General features: G+C 39.2%; 2 protein-coding genes across 3 annotated transcripts in view; both read right to left on the reverse strand.

Moving 5' to 3' along the window:
• Positions 1-21,691, reverse strand: part of LOC131773610 (fibroblast growth factor receptor 3) — an 88,659-nt gene that overhangs the window by 43,982 nt on the left and 22,986 nt on the right. The window lies entirely within an intron of this gene.
• LOC131782803 (tolloid-like protein 2) overlaps positions 1-21,691 on the reverse strand; it is a 30,016-nt gene that overhangs the window by 6,073 nt on the left and 2,252 nt on the right. Inside the window, exons 2-15 of one of the 2 annotated variants that reach the window (XM_066169136.1) lie at positions 17,980-18,009; positions 17,402-17,788; positions 16,691-17,065; positions 13,452-13,823; positions 11,460-11,489; positions 10,888-11,268; positions 10,177-10,551; positions 8,768-9,139; positions 4,480-4,725; positions 3,899-3,997; positions 3,123-3,238; positions 2,697-2,752; positions 1,519-1,667; positions 1,125-1,193 (exon numbers count right to left, since the gene is read on the reverse strand). In XM_066169136.1, coding sequence (XP_066025233.1) covers positions 1,125-1,193; positions 1,519-1,667; positions 2,697-2,752; positions 3,123-3,238; positions 3,899-3,997; positions 4,480-4,725; positions 8,768-9,139; positions 10,177-10,551; positions 10,888-11,268; positions 11,460-11,489; positions 13,452-13,823; positions 16,691-17,065; positions 17,402-17,788; positions 17,980-18,009 — 3,057 coding nt within the window. Of the gene's footprint in view, positions 1-1,124; positions 1,194-1,518; positions 1,668-2,696; positions 2,753-3,122; positions 3,239-3,886; positions 3,998-4,479; positions 4,726-8,767; positions 9,140-10,176; positions 10,552-10,887; positions 11,269-11,459; positions 11,490-13,451; positions 13,824-16,690; positions 17,066-17,401; positions 17,789-17,979; positions 18,010-21,691 lie in introns of both variants that reach the window. The other variant, XM_066169135.1, reaches the window with a different exon arrangement.

A 21,691-nucleotide genomic window follows, 5' to 3' on the forward strand; every position in this document is an offset into this window, starting at 1 on the left:
AACCCGGCAAAAACCAGATGGCGCCCTCAAAATGGCTTTGTAAAGTGGGTCTACCGCATACTTTCCCTTTCATAATTTTGTGACTTATTAGGCAACATTGCACGGTTTGATTTTTCTTATTTTGGAAGCAGTTGCAGCTAACTGAGAAAGAGGATAACTTTTTCTAAAAGCTTATTTTTGCCCTTTTAATTGAGATACACATGTAGCATAATTCCCTATTGTAAACATTGGTGGAGATATTAATTAAAATCTGTGATTCTGTCAATTTAGCATTTTTCCTCTGGATAGTGAAGGGTCTAAGGCTTCCATAAGTTAGTTGAGAATTAATTTCCCTTGTGATTTCAATGCAATTCAATGCAAGATTTAAATGATATATTTGTGCTCTATTCATGACACATACAAATCTTTTAAAATTGTTCAAAGGACTGAAATTGTGTCGCAGAATTTCTGCGACACCCAGTGTATGAGTAGTTGCAGAATTTCTGCCACACCCAGTGTATGAGTAGTAGCAGAATTTCTGCTACACCCACTGCATGAGTGGTTGCAGAATTTCTGCGACATCCAGTGCACGATTGGTCGCAGAATTTCTGCGACACAATTTCAGTCCTTTGAACAATTTTAAACGAATTACCTTATACATATTTTCATAGTTGACCATTAACACAAACTTTGTTACGGAAATACTAAATCTTGCAGAGGAAAACATAAACTTTGAATTCATTTTAATTTTTTATTCGCAAAATTTGACTATTGATTTTGCAAGAGATTAGCAAAACATGCAGAGAAAAACCGTTGATTTATCCAAAAATGTACTATTTTGGAAAACATAAAAAAGTTTGGAAAACGTTATAAGCTTGCAATCATTTGAACTTGTTATACAATCGGTGAATGTCTTTTTGAGTGAAATCACCAACGTGATTAATGAAATACACGATCTCTGATTGGTCAATCAGTACGCTATATCATTAAAATAATAGTTGACAATTTACATGCCAATCTTGTCTTTCGTGATTCCGCTCCGAGATCATGGCCATCTCCCCTTTCACTAAAATCTACTAAACACTATCACTAACATAATATTTCCACACAATAGGTTGATTTTGGAAAAAAAAATTAATCCCTACCTTTTTTACAATCTTCTCCCTCAAAGAAGGTTCCACAGTCCTCGTGTGGTACTGAAGTTGTAGTTGGCTCTGAAACATACATACAAACATACAAAAAAAAAGCCTCATTTCAATCAGTTTTAAATGCTTAGCCACCCAGGCACATTTTCACTCATCATTACGGGTCTTTAAGGGAAAAGAAATCCCGTACCTAGTAATTCTAAATGCGGTTAAGCCGGCAAGAGGAAATGATAAACTCTGAGTTAGTTCAAAACACCTCAAAAAGTTAGCTTTCAAAGTACAAAGTCATCAACTGTGTCTCCAAAAGTCTGGCTGTGTCAGATAATGGAGAATAACTAAGCAAAGTGCCGTGATCTCCAAAACAGCAGCGATTGACGAAGACAAAAGAACTAACCTGGGAAAGTTTTTCCAACGCTAATCTCTTCAACTTCCGTATCACCAATTTTTCCCCTATTTGCTGCCTGTGTCAGCAATGCATTTACACTACTTTCTCCGACAGAATCGTTAAATGTTAGTTTCAAGTCAGCAATGATACTTCCTTGCCTGAGAGGTAAGCAAGAAGTCAAACGCTTTTAGATAAAAAGGCAAATAAACAGTAATGCGTTTAGGCGCTGCAATTTAAACCTGGACTTCCTCGATAAACATTCTAGCTCTCCTCCTTCCAATCTTGCCTTCCATCCTTTCAATATTCAAATTTTGATATTTCATTTTAATCGTAAAACGTGTTCACAAGCAGTTGAGTGTTCTTCCTAGTTCTAGGTCAAAAATGTTCAGCTGAGTGATTTAAGATTCTAGACTCAGCCAAAACAACTCATTGCATAAAATTAAGGAGGCATTGCACAGGAGCCGCTTGAAACCTGAGCTGAATACTCAGATGCAAAATAACTTCTCTTCACTTCCAAAAAAATAGAAAAAAATAAGTTAACGTTCCAAGTGTTACATTTGCGCGCACGAGTGTTTACCTAAACTATTGTAACGGTACCAATTGAACTACCGATTAAAACGGATGGCATACTGTTTATGTAACGTCTAAAATATAAGTTAAATGATACAACACAATAAACTGATGATGGCATGAGTCATGTCATCATCTTGTCTTTAAAAAAATTCTTCGTGAATTTTAAATTTATTTTAATCTTAAAACAACAAAAATCACCAGGAGGATCTGGCTCACAAACTGTAGATTATTATCAAAATATTATCAAAAGGTTTGTTCTCCAGAACAGCTCATTATCTTGGACGTCTTAAGTACACATATGACTCACTGTAATTCTTAACAAACCCTGTTCGATACATTGAGTTGCGACATATTACTCGCAAATTATAGTGCAGCTTTAAGAAGGACGTTCTAAGTGATCTATAAATAATCCAGCATCACACGTACTCCCCTGTACGACATGTAAGTTAAGAAAGAGATTATAGTTGGGTCAGTTTATAATCTTATGACGCAAAAATAATGATTGGTTTGCGCCCTCAGCGCTTCTTGTGCATCAGTACCGCAAAGACTACACGATGAACAAAATTAACCTGGAAGTTTCTGATTTAACGTACACAAGTTTGAAAACGTATTACCTCAGCTTGAGCACCTTAACGCTAGTGAGACCAGTGCCTTTGAATTCTTCCATCATCTGGAAAAAAAAATTCCATTTCTATGTTCTCTACTTTCTATGTACTGACAAGGAGAAATTTATGCCCCAATCTGATGTTTTAAAACGACATTAAGAGCGAAGCCCTTAATACGAAATATATTTTTATCCCAATACAAGAAAAATTAATTTATAAATGAAAAGCACCACACTTCGCCTAATTCTGAGTGAGAAGGTGTCCGTGTAGAAATCGGATGGGGCCTTGCAGTCGCCTGGTGCATACGTACACCTTACTAAACTATTTTAAATCATGATATGCAATGGGCTGTGTTCCAAAATAATTCTTTCTTTCCTTAAAATATTACAATACTAACTTCAAGTTAATCATAATTATTTTTACCAAAGCACTCACATTTTTTTCAATCTTTTTGACAAGCATTTTTGTCTCTGGATTTTCCAAGTTCTCATACTCTTGTTTGAACTCTCCCTTGAGTTTAAGTCCGACATCAAAGTCTTTCTTAGGTGTATCTGTTGGGAGCAAGATAAGCATGAACATTACAAGAAGCGAAACGAAAAATAACGCCTCAAAAGGGGATAAAATCTCGAAGACCTTCAGTTTATCTTAGAGCTTTTCACAGCAGACAAATCGAACGAACTTATCCACGCTGCCGAAATACCACTACTTAGCTAAAAGCAAGAAGAGAGGCAATTTGGTTTCCACTGGGCATGTGGTCGCAAAAAAAAAACAACAAATGTACAAAATTTAAATGAATATGCGTATGGCTAAATGTAAGTCTATCCTCTGGAAGGTTAAAGGCGGATTCAATAGGGACCAACATCAATTTTCAAAGTATGTGTTGAGCTAAGTTTAAGTCTGTGCTTTGGAGTGTTAAAGACTGATTCATTAGAGATCAGCATCAAGTCTGAATAATCAGTCTATCTGTCTACGTAAATGTAGCATATATATCAGGTATACACAAGTTTCTAAAACGATGATCTTCATGCGAGGTATCATTAAATACATAGGCACAACCGCGTGTAAAACTAAGATATCGGTAGAAGAAGAGTATAGTTAAACTGTACAAGCACTTAATTTAAGGTTGGGAAGATGGCAAAATGAATCAAACGCAACGGGAGTGGCTTTTCCTCTGCAACAAATTTAAAAGTTGTTCCAACCTGTTTTCTCACATTTTTTTCCTCTTTTCCCTTCAGGACAGATACAAAAGTATCTGGCTCCAAACTTAAGACACAATTTCCCATCAGTACATTGTTTTTCACAAAAACCACCTGTAAAGAATGAGAGTTGAAAATCACGAAAAAATTAAATTTCCATGTTCTAAATATGCTTAAGTTCGTTGGAGACAGTAAAAATCATAGGGGAGGTACAGATGCTAAATTTATTCAAGAAGAAAAAATCAAAACAAAACAAAACAAAACTCTAAATTGATAAAAAATAAACTATTTTAAGTTTAAGGAGCAATTTACAGTTGTAATTTGATTTTAAAATTTTGACAGAGTTTTGGAAGAACCTGTAAATTTCTCCAGAATGTCTGCATTATAGATAAAATATTTTTGAGTTATTACAGCTGTGATCACATCGAAAATATGTTGGACTCAGAGACCGGCAATCCCCATGCCTGATTTGGGCCAATCAGGTTCCAAGTAATTTCATTGCAAATATGTATTTACTAGTAACCCAGCGATACCAGCAAACAACTTCTTTACATTCTGTAAGCGAAGCATCTCCCATATCAACTTGACTCACCCACCTTCATATAAGATAAAGGTACTTTTGATATCTCCTCCATATTTGTTGCTGGCATTACACCTATATTCTCCAAGTTCCTCCACTTGGATATCGCTAATAGTCCATTTTTTCTGGTTCCACGTTTCGCCTGATTTTACATGAGTCCATAAGACAGTAGGAGGTGGCGTTCCAAACACATTACAATAAAGTTCAATAGTTCCATTCTTAACGACAGTGTGATTATCCATGGCCACAATTGCAGCTGGAACTATAGGGCATATTACAAAGATTCAAAGTTAGTAGTCCCCTGGTTAAGAAAGGCAGTTTAGCATAGAATCATATACCTAAACCCTCTTTGAATTAGTTTATACCTGTACCTGCACTGTACAAGTTAGAGTTTACCCGTTGAATTTCCTTTGGATTTTTATTGTACTCTGGATAAGTGGTGACTTGACTGTTGTCCACAATTTCTCAACACAAACGTACCAACACATGCATGTATCTGTGACACTTACCGGGCACTGGTTGTTCGAAGGTTAGACAACGCTATCCACTGGATAAATCTCTGTCCGGTGGATAGTGTGACACGTTTTGCTATTACTTATCCGCTGGACAGCGATTTATCCGTTGAATTTCGTTATCTGACCTTTATACAACTGGGCCTAGAACACTACCAAAAGACATGCATGTATATAATTTAACAACAAAAGTTTGTTAAATTATAACAAAAGGAAGCTAAACGAGTCTCGAAAGAAGCAAAAAAGGATTTGGTGATTTTGTTACTCAGGAGCAGTTTTAAATCGTGTGTCGAAGCCGCCTCAACACTAAATACAATAGACTCGGTCGGTATACGTTTAGGCGTCACTGAGTGTTTCAGTCCGTAAGATAGTACTTGAGTCTCAGTCTTGTCTAAGGGACGGGAAGAGATGTTCCTGACCCAGTTGTCGTCGGTTCTTTGTCGTCTTTTGTCTTTGTTATGTGGAAGTCGCGTCAGTTTTTGTTTATGTTTGTCACGAGCTTGGTAACTCGTTTTGTCGGCTCGGCTTTCAGCAATAGCTGTGACTGTGTCGAGTAAGATAGTCGGTAACTGCTCTTTCAGTTTGTCAAGTAGTTGTTGTAATTTGTTATTGTAGTGGTTGAGTCTTCTGTGACAGTCGTTAATCTGCGCTTTGACCAGTCGTCGGCAGGTGGATTTGACGATCTGGATGGCCTCTTGTGTGTTCAACGGGGACCTAAGTCGAAGTCCGGCCGGAACGAGACCAAGATCTTTGCAGCGGTGGTTGAACCAGAGAGAGATATGCAAAGGCCTTCCTACAGACACGTGTCAAAGAAGCTGAACGTGACGCACTGAGATTCCATTGGATTAAAGATAAATCGACTGAAGAGCTGGAAGTGCTGAGGTTTACGAAAGTGGTGTTTGGTCTTGCTCCTTCTCCTTTCCTACTCGATGCCGTGATACAACAACACCTGGAGAGTGTGCTGTCCGAGTAGACAGGGACTGTACAAGAAATCAAGAACTGCTAGATAGTGTGGACTTCATTCTTCTCAGATGTCAGCTGGTAAAAGATGGATACTAAAAATAGCTATCCATGAGAAAAGGTAGACATCATTAAAAAAATCACACTGAATGAAGGTGGTGGCATGATTGATTTGTGATATTTAGAATGACGAAAGCAGGAAAAACACATTGAGCTTTTTCCTATTCACCAGTAAGTTAATTAGATTTTGGATTCTACATTCAAACTGACTGAGATTAAATTTATTGATGGCATGCTTCATTATGGTTTGTTTATCTGGAAAGATAATTGTTATTACAGCTTCACAGATGTTTTTGTTGCAATCACAATTGACATTCATAACAAAGTTTCATAACATAGAATATTTTAAGAACTTTCTTTCTTTCTCTTCAATTATTATTCATGGAGCACAGTTAAAGGAAGCAGGCTATTAAAAACTTAGAACTATTGATTCAGGTAATTATTTGAACGTGTGAGTAACATTTCATGTTTTCACACGTACCAGGATGATCAAGCTGAAGATAGCCTTAAAAAGGATTGAACTCCACTGCAAGAATTAGCTGACTAATTTGGAAACTTGAGCACATGGTAAATACACCTTGGCTTGCAATTCTTATGATTACAGTTTGCTGAGGTAATTGAAATGTTAGCCCCCATGCAGGAACCTTCCACATAACTTGTACAGTCATGTGCTATCTGCAACTGGGATTATGACTACTTTAAAAGACTTCACTACATGCCGTATAGGTACAGGCAGGTGTTGTAAAAAACGTTTGGTTAGCTTTCTCATTAGTGTACATTTCTTTTCCTAAGAATTTTGTTTATCCAGCCTGTGCTGAATTCTAATTTTTCAACCAAATTTCATTATTTTTTAAATATTATTAGATCTCCTTTTATCAGTTAATATTTATGTAATTCAAATAATTACATAAACTCTTGCATATGTATGGCAAATTATTTTTTCTCTGATCCTTCTAACATTTTACCATGAGAAGGGACTGTTATTGGCTATAAAAGCATAGTCAAATTAAAGTGTTTTGCACAACTTATGCATCAAATTTTTGCTATAGAATATTGTTTCCTTCTTAAAACTAGTTTATCAGAATGAGAATGAATTATTGGGCATGGCTTTCACGATGATAGTTTCCAGGTTTGAAAAAAGTCACTGCCTACTAAAATCTTCAGTTCCTTTGCCCTGACAGCTCAACCTCGTCAAAATATTGCCAACAGGAGTGATTAGCAAATTATTGACACAGACGAGAGAGCCTATTCCCACATAGTCCTCCTCGATCCTGTTAGCTTACTATGGACATGGCATTTCAAACACGGTGTATATGCCACAATTTTTCCATTTCCCTGACTAATTATTTTGTAATAGTGTTTGTATTATATTTCAACCCAACCATTTTCCACAAGATATGTGGAAAAGACTTGCCAGTAGATAGTCAGATGAAAACTTTTCCCATATCAATAAAATGTATTGTTGCGTTTCGTGTTAACATGTTGCAACAACTCCACCTCCAAGTAAATTCTATTATTTGCAAAAATGAGAAAATACTATCTAAAACTTTTCAACCTATTTAATATAGCCAATAAAAACATCAACTCAACTTTTAAACTTAAGAGAAAACTTGTTTGATGTTTATAATTGATTTCTGTGCTATAAAAATGAAGTTCAGGTTTAGCTCAAGTTTTCTTAAAGACACCCACATTACATGTAGTTACAGCAGAGGTTATCGAATTAAATAAGAGGAAAAATCTCAAAAAGACATCGTGTATTTCCAGCCAGAGGACAATCATTAGACGACAATAGCCGAAAGCGAAAAAGTTCTAAAAAATTACATAGATTCAAACACGAGTTTAAATTACTTTTTTTTATTTTCTACGCTAAACAGAGGAGGTTGAAACGTTGGGGAAAAACAGTGGGGTAAGCATTCCTACCTGGCAACTTCAAGAGCAGATATAAGAGAAGCCCATACGATTCTGGCGCATCGTTTTACTGACTAACTGTGCTCACTGCACGTGTATACTGTCGTTTCTTTCAATTTTGGCTCATTTTCCCAAACCGAAGTTATAACTCAGGCTCAATAGAATACAATTTCAATTAATGCTGACATCATGCACTTCCTCTGAAGAAGAAAACATTTCCTATCTTCATAAAATTTGGTCAAAACATCAAGAACAACGACGAAGGTCGTAAGCTGTCTAAAGATACCGCTGACTAGCATGCGTGTAGCTGTGAGAATATCGTCCCCAGGTTCCAGACTTCGTCAATTTTTTCCCCACCTCCACCCCGAACTGGTCTTTCAATTCATTGAAGAAACTCTTCTTCAGCCAGTGCTGAATAGTTTTATTACAGTATTCATTCAGTATAATGAAGGGCTGGAAAATAAATTAACAAGAGCTCTGCTTTTAGGCTTGCCTAAATCTATATATTATCAGTGAGATGGTATGTAGCACGACTGCTGGGTACTCTAGTGGACACACTTTCATAATCTGTCAGTTTCTACGCCTAACGTGTAGAGCTTTTGGCCGTTTTATGGCTAACCCCATTGAGACCCTCGTGAAAGAGAAATGTTAAATACGTTTTCTTTCAAAAGAAGGCGAAAGTAGCTCAGGATGATAGTGGTGAGCGGCGAAAGTCAGTCTGTCTCTAAAAAATAGAGCAGTATAGAATCACATGCAAGTTGGGGCATAGTCGGTTGCGTAACGTGTCAAGAGCAATTTCGCCCAAGAAAAATGTTTGATGATTATAAAAGAGGATATACAGAATAAACGTCACAGGGTACTCACCGCCGGTCGTTGTGGATTCATACTTCGCTTCAAATCCACGATTAACTGTTTGTCCAGGGTGGAACATCACAAACATTTGACTTCCATTCGACAACTGAGGCTCATTCCAAGACGAGCCCAGGCAAAATCGCCCCAGCGAAGGCGAACTTGTTGACCCACCATCATAAAGCTCCACATAAGGACAAGAATCTAAACAACCATTTCCTGAACACTCACTTAACACAAAGTCAGTAAACGTAAAATTTACAATTTTGTCAGCTGGCGCGGTAATGTTCCAGGTACAATTTATGGACGCAGTGTAGTTACTCTTTGGGTAGTTTGTGCTGCTTATTTTGCCGCTGCCTGAGAGAAGAATTGCTTCCTTGGGACAAACTGTAACCAATGAAAAGGAGCATGTGAGTGTGGGAGAATAAGCATAGGCTGTTCCGGGCGTTCAATTGCTAAAACACAGGACCATATTCAACAGCGCGAGAGCAGCTGGAGAGTGAAAAAACCAGGGAAGTGTGGGTCATGTTGGGTAATCAACTTCTTCTTTTCCCTACCAGACCCAAGCCACACTCTCTTTTTCGCTACGCCGCTACTATCGTGCCCCTGGCTATTTCGCTCTGTTTGAATGGCTAGAACGCTTGGAATAAGCCAGAATAAACATGGATTGGTGATAGATATATGGCTTCTTTCTCAGACGCCGTCAAAATATGCATGGTAAGAACGAAAGAGTGGCACACGAGTCGCTGCCAAGTATCATGATGAAAACAGGGTGACATCATCCAATATCTCTTCCTGAACAGACGCACGGCAACGTGCAATCTAACCGTTTATAAGGGAGTAGCCCTAAGGCAAGACTATGAATATATGAAACTTGTTACGGTGACCATTATGAACTCAGTTGATGGAACCAAATTATCTTATTATATGAATGAAAGTGATCTTCGCAGTGATGTGCACTACTTAGGCAGTAGTGAAAATAAGGCCTGAAAAAAAAATTCAGGCCTGTACGGGATTTGAACCCATGACCTCTGGCCTGAATTTTTTTCAGGCCTTATTTTCACTACTGCCTAAGTAGTGCACATCACTGCGAAGATCACTTTCATTCACGTCTTTATCCGCAGTTCAAATATATGACCTTCATATATTCTTAATTATCTTATTATACTTCTCGACCGACGCAGCACCACAGTTTCTTTGGAAACTTACCACCTTAATTCAATTAAGGTTGGCATGGCTTCCCAGTACAGCATCGCTTGCACTGTACAACAGAGATGTTTCCACTCATCCTGAGTTGATAACAGAGAGAACCTCCACCCTTATTAACTACGTTCCTTAACGTTACCTGTATGGGTGAGTTTATTGCATGTAACATATTCTCTCAGCGAACTCTGAGATCTCATGACGTTGTTGTCTCTACTTACTTGGAGGACTGTAGTTCAACAGCTTGTAAGTTGCCCCAAATCCGTCATAATCCATGTTTGTATCATCGGACACAAACAGCACCCTCAAGCTTTCGTGCAGGGAATAAAATTTTACAGGAATATGCATTGGTGTACCACATAGTTTTCTAGGCAGCACTTGGTCACTGAAGCTACTCTGAACTTCCATGTAGTCACACGAGCAAGCAGCGGCATCACAACGTTCAAGATTATAGTCTGGTATTGTGAGCTCAACACGGTATCCTTGTTTCCCTATAATCTTCCAGCTACATGTCTGGTTGAATGGATAGTTTCTTGGATTATAAGGAGAGGAGAAGGAACCTGATGTTTCATCGAGGATCATATCTGTTGGGCACACTGAAAAGAGTAACAAAGACTGCCAGCTTTAGTAAAATGCATCTAACCTACTGTAAAAAACTTAATGAATTTTCGATACCGCCTACAGCTCTTTTTCAGTAAGTTGACAGTTTTATACTTTAATCAATATAACGATTGTGTAATATAGCAGCTTGCGTTCGAGTAAAAGGCTTGATTATATGCAGTATTTTTCTACAGACTATAGCTGTTCAAAGATTGCCTACTGTATTACTTGCATGATATACTCAACAAATTCTCGCTCAGTTGAATAGGGGTACATGCTCAGTACACTTCTATACTTCCGGTTATAAACTACCTTAGAAGATAAGCTCTTACGTGAATCTATCGCCTGAAAGATTGCATTGAACCCTTTGTTTACAAGGCCGGTGCGAGACTCAAATCTCACTTGAATGAAATGTCCCTCGGAGTACACAGGAGGGGGAAGCTTTTGACCACAGATCTTAAAGTCATTGGGTTTTCCTCCATGAGAGGCAACGTTTGTGATAGAGACTCGGGCACTGTCTGCTGCCGCTCCACCACAGTCATCGTTTTCACCTGCTACCAGGGTAAAGTTCAAGAAGGTCAGTTTGATGGTTTTTCCACCGGGTACCGTGATATTCCAGGTACAAATCCTGTTTGCGTCATAGTTGTTGGGAAAATTGGGGCTTGAAATGTGACCACTGGTAGCATGAATGGACTTTCCAGCAGGGCTGCAGGCTGTAAAAAAAAAGGCATCTTTCAATTAATCTTTGGTTTCTTACTCCAAGCAAAATAGAAATTGCAGATGTGTTTCAAACTAGCGCTTTCCTTACCATATCTTTACTAAGAATGAGAATCTCAGTTGACTTAAAGAAAGACTTAATCTGTGGATTAAAATGCAGACATATAAGACGATTATTTATACTTACGATCACTTGTCACCACAGTCAGGTTGGCAACTGCAACAAATACAAATCAAAGTGCTCTGTGAGCAAACTCGTGAACTGACAGATGACTTACATGATTTTTTGGATTATCTTTAATGTTATCTGGTTATGGGAATTTTGTGGTTGATTGTCATATTTAGAGTACGAGCAGTAGTTCATTGTTCGCTAATGTAGCAAAGAAACAAAGTAACGTTGGGATAAGAAGGCACTACAATTGTGATGATCATGCTATTACATTTGACAAGGGTGAATAATGTCATTTGTTTTAAACATTTATTTTGTTTTTAGAGGGCACGGTAACGAATCCTGCAATCTGATTGGTCCTTTACCGGGTCAGTATTTTCCTATCTCTGGCCACGGGCCACGGTAACGCTTTCGTGAGTCGCCGAGTACATCCCATCTTTCGTTGCCATTTTTTATAAATATATCTCGTTTTTCCGGCTGGGCAGTATTTTTAAGGAAACTCGTCGGTCACCAGCTCAAGCAAATAAATAACTTTTGAATCCCATGTTTTCTCTGTCTCAAATCACTTTGGTCGACAGAAAAATATTGGTTGCAGAATGAATTTGTATAAGCAATAGTGTCAATTACGTTGGTTGACAAGCGGCCTAAAAACCGTCTGAAGTTAAATTTAATCGTTCACAAAAAGTACATAGAAAGTTAAAACGTTTAGCAATTTGTTCGTAGCAAAAGAGCGAGTGAAGTTTTAATTTAAGTTCTACAACAAATTTACGCTGTCGGTGAGTCTTTCCGAGCCCGTTCAATTTGGACATTTGTACCGTAAATTGCACAATAGAAGCTGAAGCTGTTGCAACAACTCCACCTCCAAGTAAATTTTATTATTTGCAAAAATGAGAAAATAGTATCTAAAACCTTTCAACCTATTTAATATAGCCAATAAAAACATCAACTCAACTTTTAAACTTAAGAGAAAACTTTTTTTATGTTTGCAATTGATTTCTGTGCTATAAAAATGAAGCTCAGACAACAATAGCCGAAAGCGAAAAAGTTTTAAAAAATTACATAGACTCAAACACGAGTTAAAATTACATTTTTTTATTTTCTACGCTAAACAGAGGAGGTTGAAACGTTGGGGAAAAACAGTGGGGTAAGCATTCCTACCTGGCAACTTCAAGAGCAGATATAAGAGAAGCCTATACGATTTTGGCGCATTGTTTTACTGACTCACTGTGCTCACTGCACGTGTATACTGTCGTGTCTTTCAATTTTGGCTCATTTTCCCAAACCGAAGTTATAACTCGGGCTCAATAGAATACAATTTCAATTAATGCTGACATCATGCGCTTCCTCTGAAGAAGAAAACATTTCCTATCTTCATAAAATTTGGTCAAAACATCAAGAACAACGACGAAGGTCGTAAGCTGTCTGAAGATACCGCTGACTAGCATGCGTGTAGCTGTGAGAATATCGTCCCCAGGTTCCAGACCTCGTCAATTTTTCCCCGCCTCCCCCCCGAACTGGTCTTTCAATTCATTCAAGGAACTCTTCTTCAGCCAGTGCTGAATAGTTTTATTACAGTATTCATTCAGTATAATGAAGGGCTGGAAAATAAATTAACAAGAGCCCCGCTTTTAGGCTTGCCTAAATTTATATATTATCAGTGAGATGGCATGTAGCACGTCTGCTGGGTACTCTAGTGGACACACTTTCATAATCTGTCAGTTTCTACGCCTAACGTGTAGAGCTTTTGGCCGTTTTATGGCTAACCCCATTGAGACCCTCGTGAAAGAGAAATGTTAAATACGTTTTCTTTCAAAAGAAGGCGAAAGTAGCTCAGGATGATAGTGGTGAGCGGCAAATGTCAGTCTCTCTCTAAAAAAATAGAGCTGTATAGAATCACATGCAAGTTGGGGCATAGTCGGTTGCGTAACGTGTCAAGAGCAATTTCGCCCAAGAAAAATGTTTGATGATTATAAAAGAGGATATACAGAATAAACGTCACAGGGTACTCACCGCCGGTCGTTGTGGATTCATACTTCGCTTCAAATCCACGATTAACTGTTTGTCCAGGGTGGAACATCACAAACATTTGACTTCCATTCGACAATTGAGGCTCATTCCAAGACGAGCCCTGGCAAAATCGCCCCAGCGAAGGCGAACTTGTTGACCCACCATCATAAAGCTCCACATAAGAACAAGAATCTGAACAACCATTTCCTAAACACTCACTTAACACAAAGTCAGTAAACGTAAAATTTACAATTTTGTCAGCTGGCGCGGTAATGTTCCAGGTACAATTTATGGACGCAGTGTAGTTACTCTTTGGGTAGTTTGTGCTGCTGATTTTGCCGCTGCCTGAGAGAGGAATTGCTTCCTTGGGACAAACTATAAGCAATGAAAAGGACCATGTGAGTGTGGGAGAATAAGTATAAGCTGTTCCAGGCGTTCAGTTGCTAAAACACAGGACCATAATCAACAGCGCGAGAGCAGCTGGAGAGTGAAAAAACATGGAGGTGTGAGTCATGTTGGATAATCAACTTCTTCTTTTCCCCACCAGACACAAACCTCACTCTCTTTTTCGCTACGCCTCTTCTATCGTGCCCCTGGCTATTTCACTCTGTTTGAGTGGCTAGAACGCTTGGAATAGGCCAGAATAAACGTGGATTGGTGATAGATATATGGCTTCTTTCGCAGATGCCGTCACAATATGCATGGTAAGAGCAAAAGAGTGGCACACGAGGCACTGCCAAGTGTCACTGATGAAAACAGGGTGACATCACCTAATATGTCTTCCTGAGTAGACGCACGGCAACGTGGAATCTAGTTGTTTCATATACGATGATGGAAATTGTTGTTAATGGTGAAGTCATCCACACCTCTTTTCTCCAATAGGTGATAAATAACAGCCAATCAAAATGCTTATCATATAACTGTTGACTCGACCAATAGTCAAGATCAAAACGGCTTAAAACCATGCTCTTTAGGCTGATACATTTCAATACGACTTTTATAAGTGAGTAGTCCCAAGGGAAGAATACGAATATGTGACCTCTCACGCGAAAACGTTCCTTACGGTATCCGTTCGAACGGTCGAACGCACGGTATGTGAACGGATGACAAACGGATAGAGAAACCGTTTAAAACGGATGCCATGAACGGCTGAACGGCTTCAGAAAAATTTCGAACGGTTGAAGTCGAACGGCTGAACGGCTAAAGGAAAATTTCGAACGGTTGAAGTCGAACGGCTGAACGGCTAAAGGAAAATTTCGAACGGTTTAAGTCGAACGGTTGAACGGCTAAAGGAAAATTTCGAACGGTTGAAGTCGAACGGCTGAACGGCTTCAGAAAAGTTTTGAACGGTTGAAGTCGAACGGCTGAACGGCTAAATGAAAATTTCGACCGGCTGAACGGCTGAAGTTTTCAACGGATAAGGTCAAAGTAAACGGTTGAACGGCCGATCAAAAACATTCGAACGAAATGACAGTAATTAAGATAAACGCGACACGCGCTGCTTAGATCTGAAAACTGATAGAAAACCTAGAATAAATCTAATCCTGTTTTGAAAATAAAAAGTCTTTTGAGAGTAAAGCAAATTCGTTTTCGCGGGGGAGAAACAAAAGCCGGTAATAGTCTGCGTTCTCTTTTAAAATAATTGTCATGCAACCATTTCCAGAATTCGTAATGTAACGCCATTAATTGAGTTGTAAACATCTCGTTTCCGAACACAGGCGACGCTTTCCCCACCATGTAGCTTCAGAACTAACAGGCACAATTTATAGTGACAATTTTTACGATGTGCGGAGTAATTTTCGCTACCTTGAGTGCAAGCAATTTCTTTAAGTTAACAAAGAAGTGGGTGCCATTATTTTTGTCCGCTGCGTTGATGTGAGTGTGTACAATAAAAGCGAATCAGCGAGGCATGCGGATCGAAATTCTACAGTTTTTATTGGACAAATGGAGAGTAATTGTTTTCAACTTAGCATATGAATAACACACACGCTTTGTGTTTGCATTGGTAATGAGTGGATTGACATCTTGCCGACGGTACGGTGTATTCCCTCAGGAGATTCCATTTTGATTTCAGTCAAAAGCGCTTGATATTTGCATACTGTCAAACGTCAAAACATTTTCGGTAAACTAGTTGAATAAACTTGATCTTGAATAAAAAATGTGTATCGATAATCGAATGTTAGGTAACTAAAGATGATGGAGGAGTAGAAAAAGAACCGCGACTATTCATGAAGGCATTTGTAAACAATGCTTATATTTACAAAGTTCGTGTTGAATGTTGTTACTGTTATTCTCCCACGCGATGGTACTGTTGGTTTGGCAAGCATGCTCTAAACAAAGCAGAGTTTAATTCCTTGCAGAGGGGAAACACGCTATATTAGGAACCTTCAAGTGTTTACCAAACTAACTTTAGTCTGTCCGATGTACTCTTGACTGATCGCAGTGCGAAGACTATCAACTTTGACAGGATCACGGCTCGAAACATTCCTTCCAAAGGAATTGTAAGCTACGGTTTCAAAACATATCGCCAGCCGTTCGCCACGAACATCCAGTTCGAACGGCTCACAACTTTTTTGAAACGTATAGCTCCAGCCGTTCGAACGGTTCCCAATTTTTTTTGAACGGATAGCTCAAGCCGTTCGAACGGCTCCCAATTTTTTTGGAACGGATAGCTCCAGCCGTTCGAACGGCTCCCAATTTTTTTTGAACGGATAGCTCAAGCCGTTCGAACGGCTCCCAATCTATTTGGAACGGATAGCTCCAGCCGTTCGAACGGCTCCTAATTGTTTTTGAACGGATAGCTCAGGCCGTTCGAACGGCATCCCATCCCGTTCGAACGGCTGATGAACGGCTTACGAACGGCTATCCGTTTCAAAACGGCAAACCGTAAGGAACGTTTTCGCGTGAGAGGTCACATATTTGAAACTCGTTACGGTGACCAATTTACATTATCAAGTCAGATGAAACCAAAATAATACTGTTATACTCCTCGACCGACGCAGCGCCACAGTTTCTTTGGAAACTTACCACCTTAATTCAGTTAGGGTTAGCATGGCTTCCCATTACATCACCGCTTACACTATACATCAGAGATGTGCGCATTCATCCCGAGTTCATAACAGAGAGAACCTCCACCCTTATTAACTAAGTTCCTTAACGTTACCTGTATGGGTGAGTTTATTGCATGTAACATATTCTCTCAGCGAACTCTGAGATCTCATGACGTTGTTGTCTCTACTTACTTGGAGGACTGTAGTTCAACAGCTTGTAAGTTGCCCCAAATCCGTCATAATCCATGTTTGTATCATCGGACACAAACAGCACCCTCAAGCTTTCGTGCAGGGAATAAAATTTTACAGGAATATGCATTGGTGTACCACATAGTTTTCTAGGCAGCACTTGGTCACTGAAGCTACTCTGAACTTCCATGTAGTCACACGAGCAAGCAGCGGCATCACAACGTTCAAGATTATAGTCTGGTATTGTGAGCTCAACACGGTATCCTTGTTTCCCTATAATCTTCCAGCTACATGTCTGGTTGAATGGATAGTTTCTTGGATTATAAGGAGAGGAGAAGGAACCTGATGTTTCATCGAGGATCATATCTGTTGGGCACACTGAAAAGAGTAACAAAGACTGCCAGCTTTAGTAAAATGCATCTAACCTACTGTAAAAAACTTAATGAATTTTCGATACCGCCTACAGCTCTTTTTCAGTAAGATGACAGTTTTATACTTTAATCAATATAACGATTGTGTAATATAGCAGCTTGCGTTCGAGTAAAAGATTTGATTATATGCAGTATTTTTCTACAGACTATAGCTGTTCAAAGATTGCCTACTGTATTACTTGCATGATATACTCAACAAATTCTCGCTCAGTTGAATAGGAGTACATGCTCAGTACACTTCTATACTTCCGGTTATAAACTACCTTAGAAGATAAGCTCTTACGTGAATCTCCATCTATCGCCTGAAAGATTGCATTGAACCCTTTGTTTACAAGGCCGGTGCGAGACTCAAATCTCACTTGAATGAAATGTCCCTCGGAGTACACAGGAGGGGGAAGCTTTTGACCACAGATCTTAAAGTCATTGGGTTTTCCTCCATGAGAGGCAACGTTTGTGATAAAGACTCGGGCACTGTCTGCTGCCGCTCCACCACAGTAATCGTTTTCACCTGCTACCAGGGTAAAGTTCAAGAAGGTCAGTTTGATGGTTTTTCCACCGGGTACTGTGATATTCCAGGTACAAATCCTGTTTGTGTCATAGTTGTTGGGAAAATTGGGGCTTGAAATGTGACCACTGGTAGCATGAATGGACTTTCCAGCAGGGCTGCAGGCTGTAAAGAAATGGTATCCTTCAGTTACTCTTTTGGTTTCTTACTCCAAGCAAAATAGAAATTGCAGATGTGTTTCAAACTAGCGCTTTCCTTACCATATCTTTACTAAGAATGAGAATCTCAGTTGACTTAAACAAAGACTAAATCTGTGGATTAAAATGCAGACATATAAGACGATTATTTATACTTACGATCACTTGTCACCACAGTCAGGTTGGCAACTGCAACAAATACAAATCAAAGTGCTCTGTGAGCAAACTCGTGAACTGACAGATGACTTACATGATTTTTTGGATTATCTTTAATGTTATCTGGTTATGGGAATTTTGTGGTTGATTGTCATATTTAGAGTACGAGCAGTAGTTCATTGTTCGCTAATGTAGCAAAGAAACAAAGTAACGTTGGGATAAGAAGGCACTACAATTGTGATGATCATGCTATTACATTTGACAAGGGTGAATAATGTCATTTGTTTTAAACATTTATTTTGTTTTTAGAGGGCACGGTAACGAATCCTGCAATCTTATTTGTTCTTTACCCGGTCAGTATTTTCCTATCTCTGGCCACGGGCCACGATAACGCTTTCATGAGTCGCCGAGTACATCCCAACTTTCGTTACCATTTTTTATAAATATATCTCGTTTTTCCGACTGGGCAGTATTTTTAAGCAAACTCGTCGGTCACTACCTCAAGCCAATAAATAACTTATGAATCCTCTGTTTTCTCTGTCTCAAATCACTTTGGTCGACAGAAAAATATTGGTTGCAGAATGAATTTGTATAAGCAATAGTGTCAATTACGTTGGTTGACAAGCGGCCTAAAAACCGTCTGAAGTTAAATTTAATCGTTCACAAAAAGTACATAGAAAGTTAAAACGTGAAGTATTTGGTTACAGTTAAACTGAACGATGGAACTCTCATTCATTTAATAACTGAATTTTCTTTAGCAATTTGTTCGTAGCAAAAGAGCGAGTGAAGTTTTAATTTAAGTTCTACAACAAATTTACGCTGTCGGTGAGTCTTTCCGAGCCCGTTCAATTTGGACATTTGTACCGTAAATTGCACAATAGAAGCTGAAGGAGTTTAATGAGAAAAGGCCGCATTAAATCCCTGTTTGTTTCGTTGGAGTGTGCCATTCGAATTTAGTTTTTGTTGAGGAAAGACCAGATTTACACACGCCATTGCAGCAAACAAACGAACAAACTCTCACAACTTCAAAATAAAAAAAATTGAATTTACTCGCATTTACTTTTCTCGTTGTTTAATTAGTGAACAGAGGTAAATCTTCGTACATGAATGAATTGTCGATGAGAATGAATAATACTTTCCGTTAGACCATTGACTGTTTTTGAAGAAAACATTGTCGTGACAGTCCTCGCCAGCGGAAAGAAGAGCGAGATTCGTGAAGTTATGAAACAGCGTGAGGCGCGATTTGCCTCCTGAAACCTTGTTCACAAGAACATAGAGTTGAAGTTTTCCTGAGGGTTAGGGATCCCCGGGTGACACTTGTTACCCGATCCTTTTAAAGGCAATTTAAGATTGTTATCCTAATTGACTGTTTAGGCCCCTTGAAAGAAAACCGGAAAAAATGGCGCCAATATTAAACCAGGCTGTCAGTATTTAGTTTTCTGGAATTTCTCCCCAAAAAATTAACATAAGAACACAGGAATGTTTTAAATGCTATACAAGCTCCGAAAAACCTTAATGCCACTCCACAGAATTGTCATTGAAAGTTATGAAAAAAGCTTCCGTTCAACAATTACCAACCAAAGAAAGACTTTACGCAGTATTCATCAAAGCTGGTATCAGTGAAAAGAAATGATATGACTTCCTGTTGGCTCCTAATAGTGCGTTTTTTTTAACATCCTTCCCCTAGAGATAGAGGAGTTTGTCGGTGGGAAGCGGAATAGCCTGGATGGCGACGACGCTTTTGGCCGTGAAACAGAGATTTTGTTATATCTATTTCCCGAGCTTGGCGATACTGAGGTTCGTCTCGCGGAATATTTTGTCTAGCAAATCGACTTCCGGTATGACGAGTCGTTCGATTCGAGTCGATCGAGTCGATTCGACAGTATCTGCAACCCCCTTTGGTGGCCACTTGCGGACGGGTCGACTTTAACCGCGACGGGTCGAAAGGAGTCGATTCGACAACATTTTCAACAACCCTTGGCAGTTACTTACGAAATATTTTCCAAGTGTCTTGCAAATTGACTTCCGGTACGCGTTTCCATCTAATGAGAGATGGTTTATCAGATTTCCGATTAACCACGAATCAACTTCCGGTAGAACGATTCGCAAACTGCCTTTCACGAATCGTAGCGGTTTGGGTGTATTTGAAAACCCTCTTGCAGCGTGTAGATATCTTTTGAGCCAGACCTACACACCTGAGCCCGACACCAAGCAAAGAAACTCGAAAGAGTGCTGTGTACCAACTGGCTCGCAGGTGCACGCAAAGACCACGACATTCAGCGAAAATAATGGCTAACGCAGACGATAATTGCAGTCAAAAAACAGGCAATTAAAATAACAGAAGGTTTAAGAACTTTCTAGAAGTGTTTTCTTGAGAAAACAGATAAACAATTTCACTTCTCAAGAACGATCACGCAGTCAAGATACAATACTATTTCTGCGTGGAATTTCTTGATGGTGGAAAGTGGAAAAACATTTTCCAGCCTTATTTTCTGGAAACATGGCGCAGTTAATGAATTTTATGGGGCTATCCATATTTCCTTTCAAATGAAGAGGACAGAGTTTCCCGTCACCGCGGTTTAGAAAAGCCAAAGTTGTCAAAACGGGAACTTGTACGTCAACAAGAATGCGACATGTGACTTTAAAATCTCCTTTACTTGTGAACTGTGCGATAATGATAGTAAACAATCAAATTATAGACTAATGAATGTAAAATTCATTAAAGTATGAGCCAGCAGTCTTCCTGCAAATTTCCCTTGATGAAAAAATTCGAAGACATAGCCAGTTGTTTTCGTGCATAGACTAAGACGATAAATTTGGAAGAAAAGTGAGATGCAAAGGTCTGAATTTTTTGTAGCCTAAAGCAGCTGTACCCTCTCCTGCAGTATTCGTCTAAATTTTGCAAGGTCCCTCTTTATCTTCTGCCTTGTTCGGTCAGTTTCGACCTCTGATGTTAGATTACCGACATCGGCCTCATTCATATTTACAGAGGAGAACCTCTTCGATAAACCAATTTTTGTTAGGGCAGATAAGCGGCTAAAGTATCGAGCGATTTCCTGCTCTATCAACTAGTCAGTCTTAGACAACATTTCTGGCCAGTGTCATCTCTTAATCTCAATATTTGGGAAGCCACATCAGAAGCGGTTGCCTCACTAGTTTCCTCCCCTGTCTGCTTTCTGAGGAAAGGCGGCTGCTTTATGTGTTTTCCAAAGAGCCCATCCAAAATCCACCTGGCTAGTTAGGGATTGTTCGTCAGAATTTTGCCTGAGGTCCGACCTTGAACGAAGATCATATTTTCGACCACCGTATACCCAAAACGAACACTTTTTAGCTTACCTAACTCACGTTCCTAGATCCTCTTCCCTGGAAATTTTATTGCCAATGATTTTTTGAAAGAAATTGTCCAACCGCGAACCTTTCAGCAAATTGAGTCAAATCGTTAAGAGAATAAGACCCCTCTAGGTCCTTAGGGCGCCGTGTGAGCACGCAGAAAAAGACAGGCTGGCTAACTCCTGCCACTAAGATTATGATTAATGGACTAAAAATTTTACTACATGATCAGGGCTGGAACTGCTTCGTTGAGCTTAAAAGAAAGTTCACTGTTTGCTCGTGTCCCGCCTTCTTAGCCGTCTCTGTTACCAGGCCCGCACGAAGAGGCCACACGAAGCTCGTGAATAACTTCGCATTGCATGCTGGGGTTTATGGAGTTACCATC

The sequence above is a fragment of the Pocillopora verrucosa genome, chromosome 6 (genome assembly GCF_036669915.1).
Source record: "Pocillopora verrucosa isolate sample1 chromosome 6, ASM3666991v2, whole genome shotgun sequence".
NCBI classification, from domain to species: domain Eukaryota; kingdom Metazoa; phylum Cnidaria; class Anthozoa; order Scleractinia; family Pocilloporidae; genus Pocillopora; species Pocillopora verrucosa.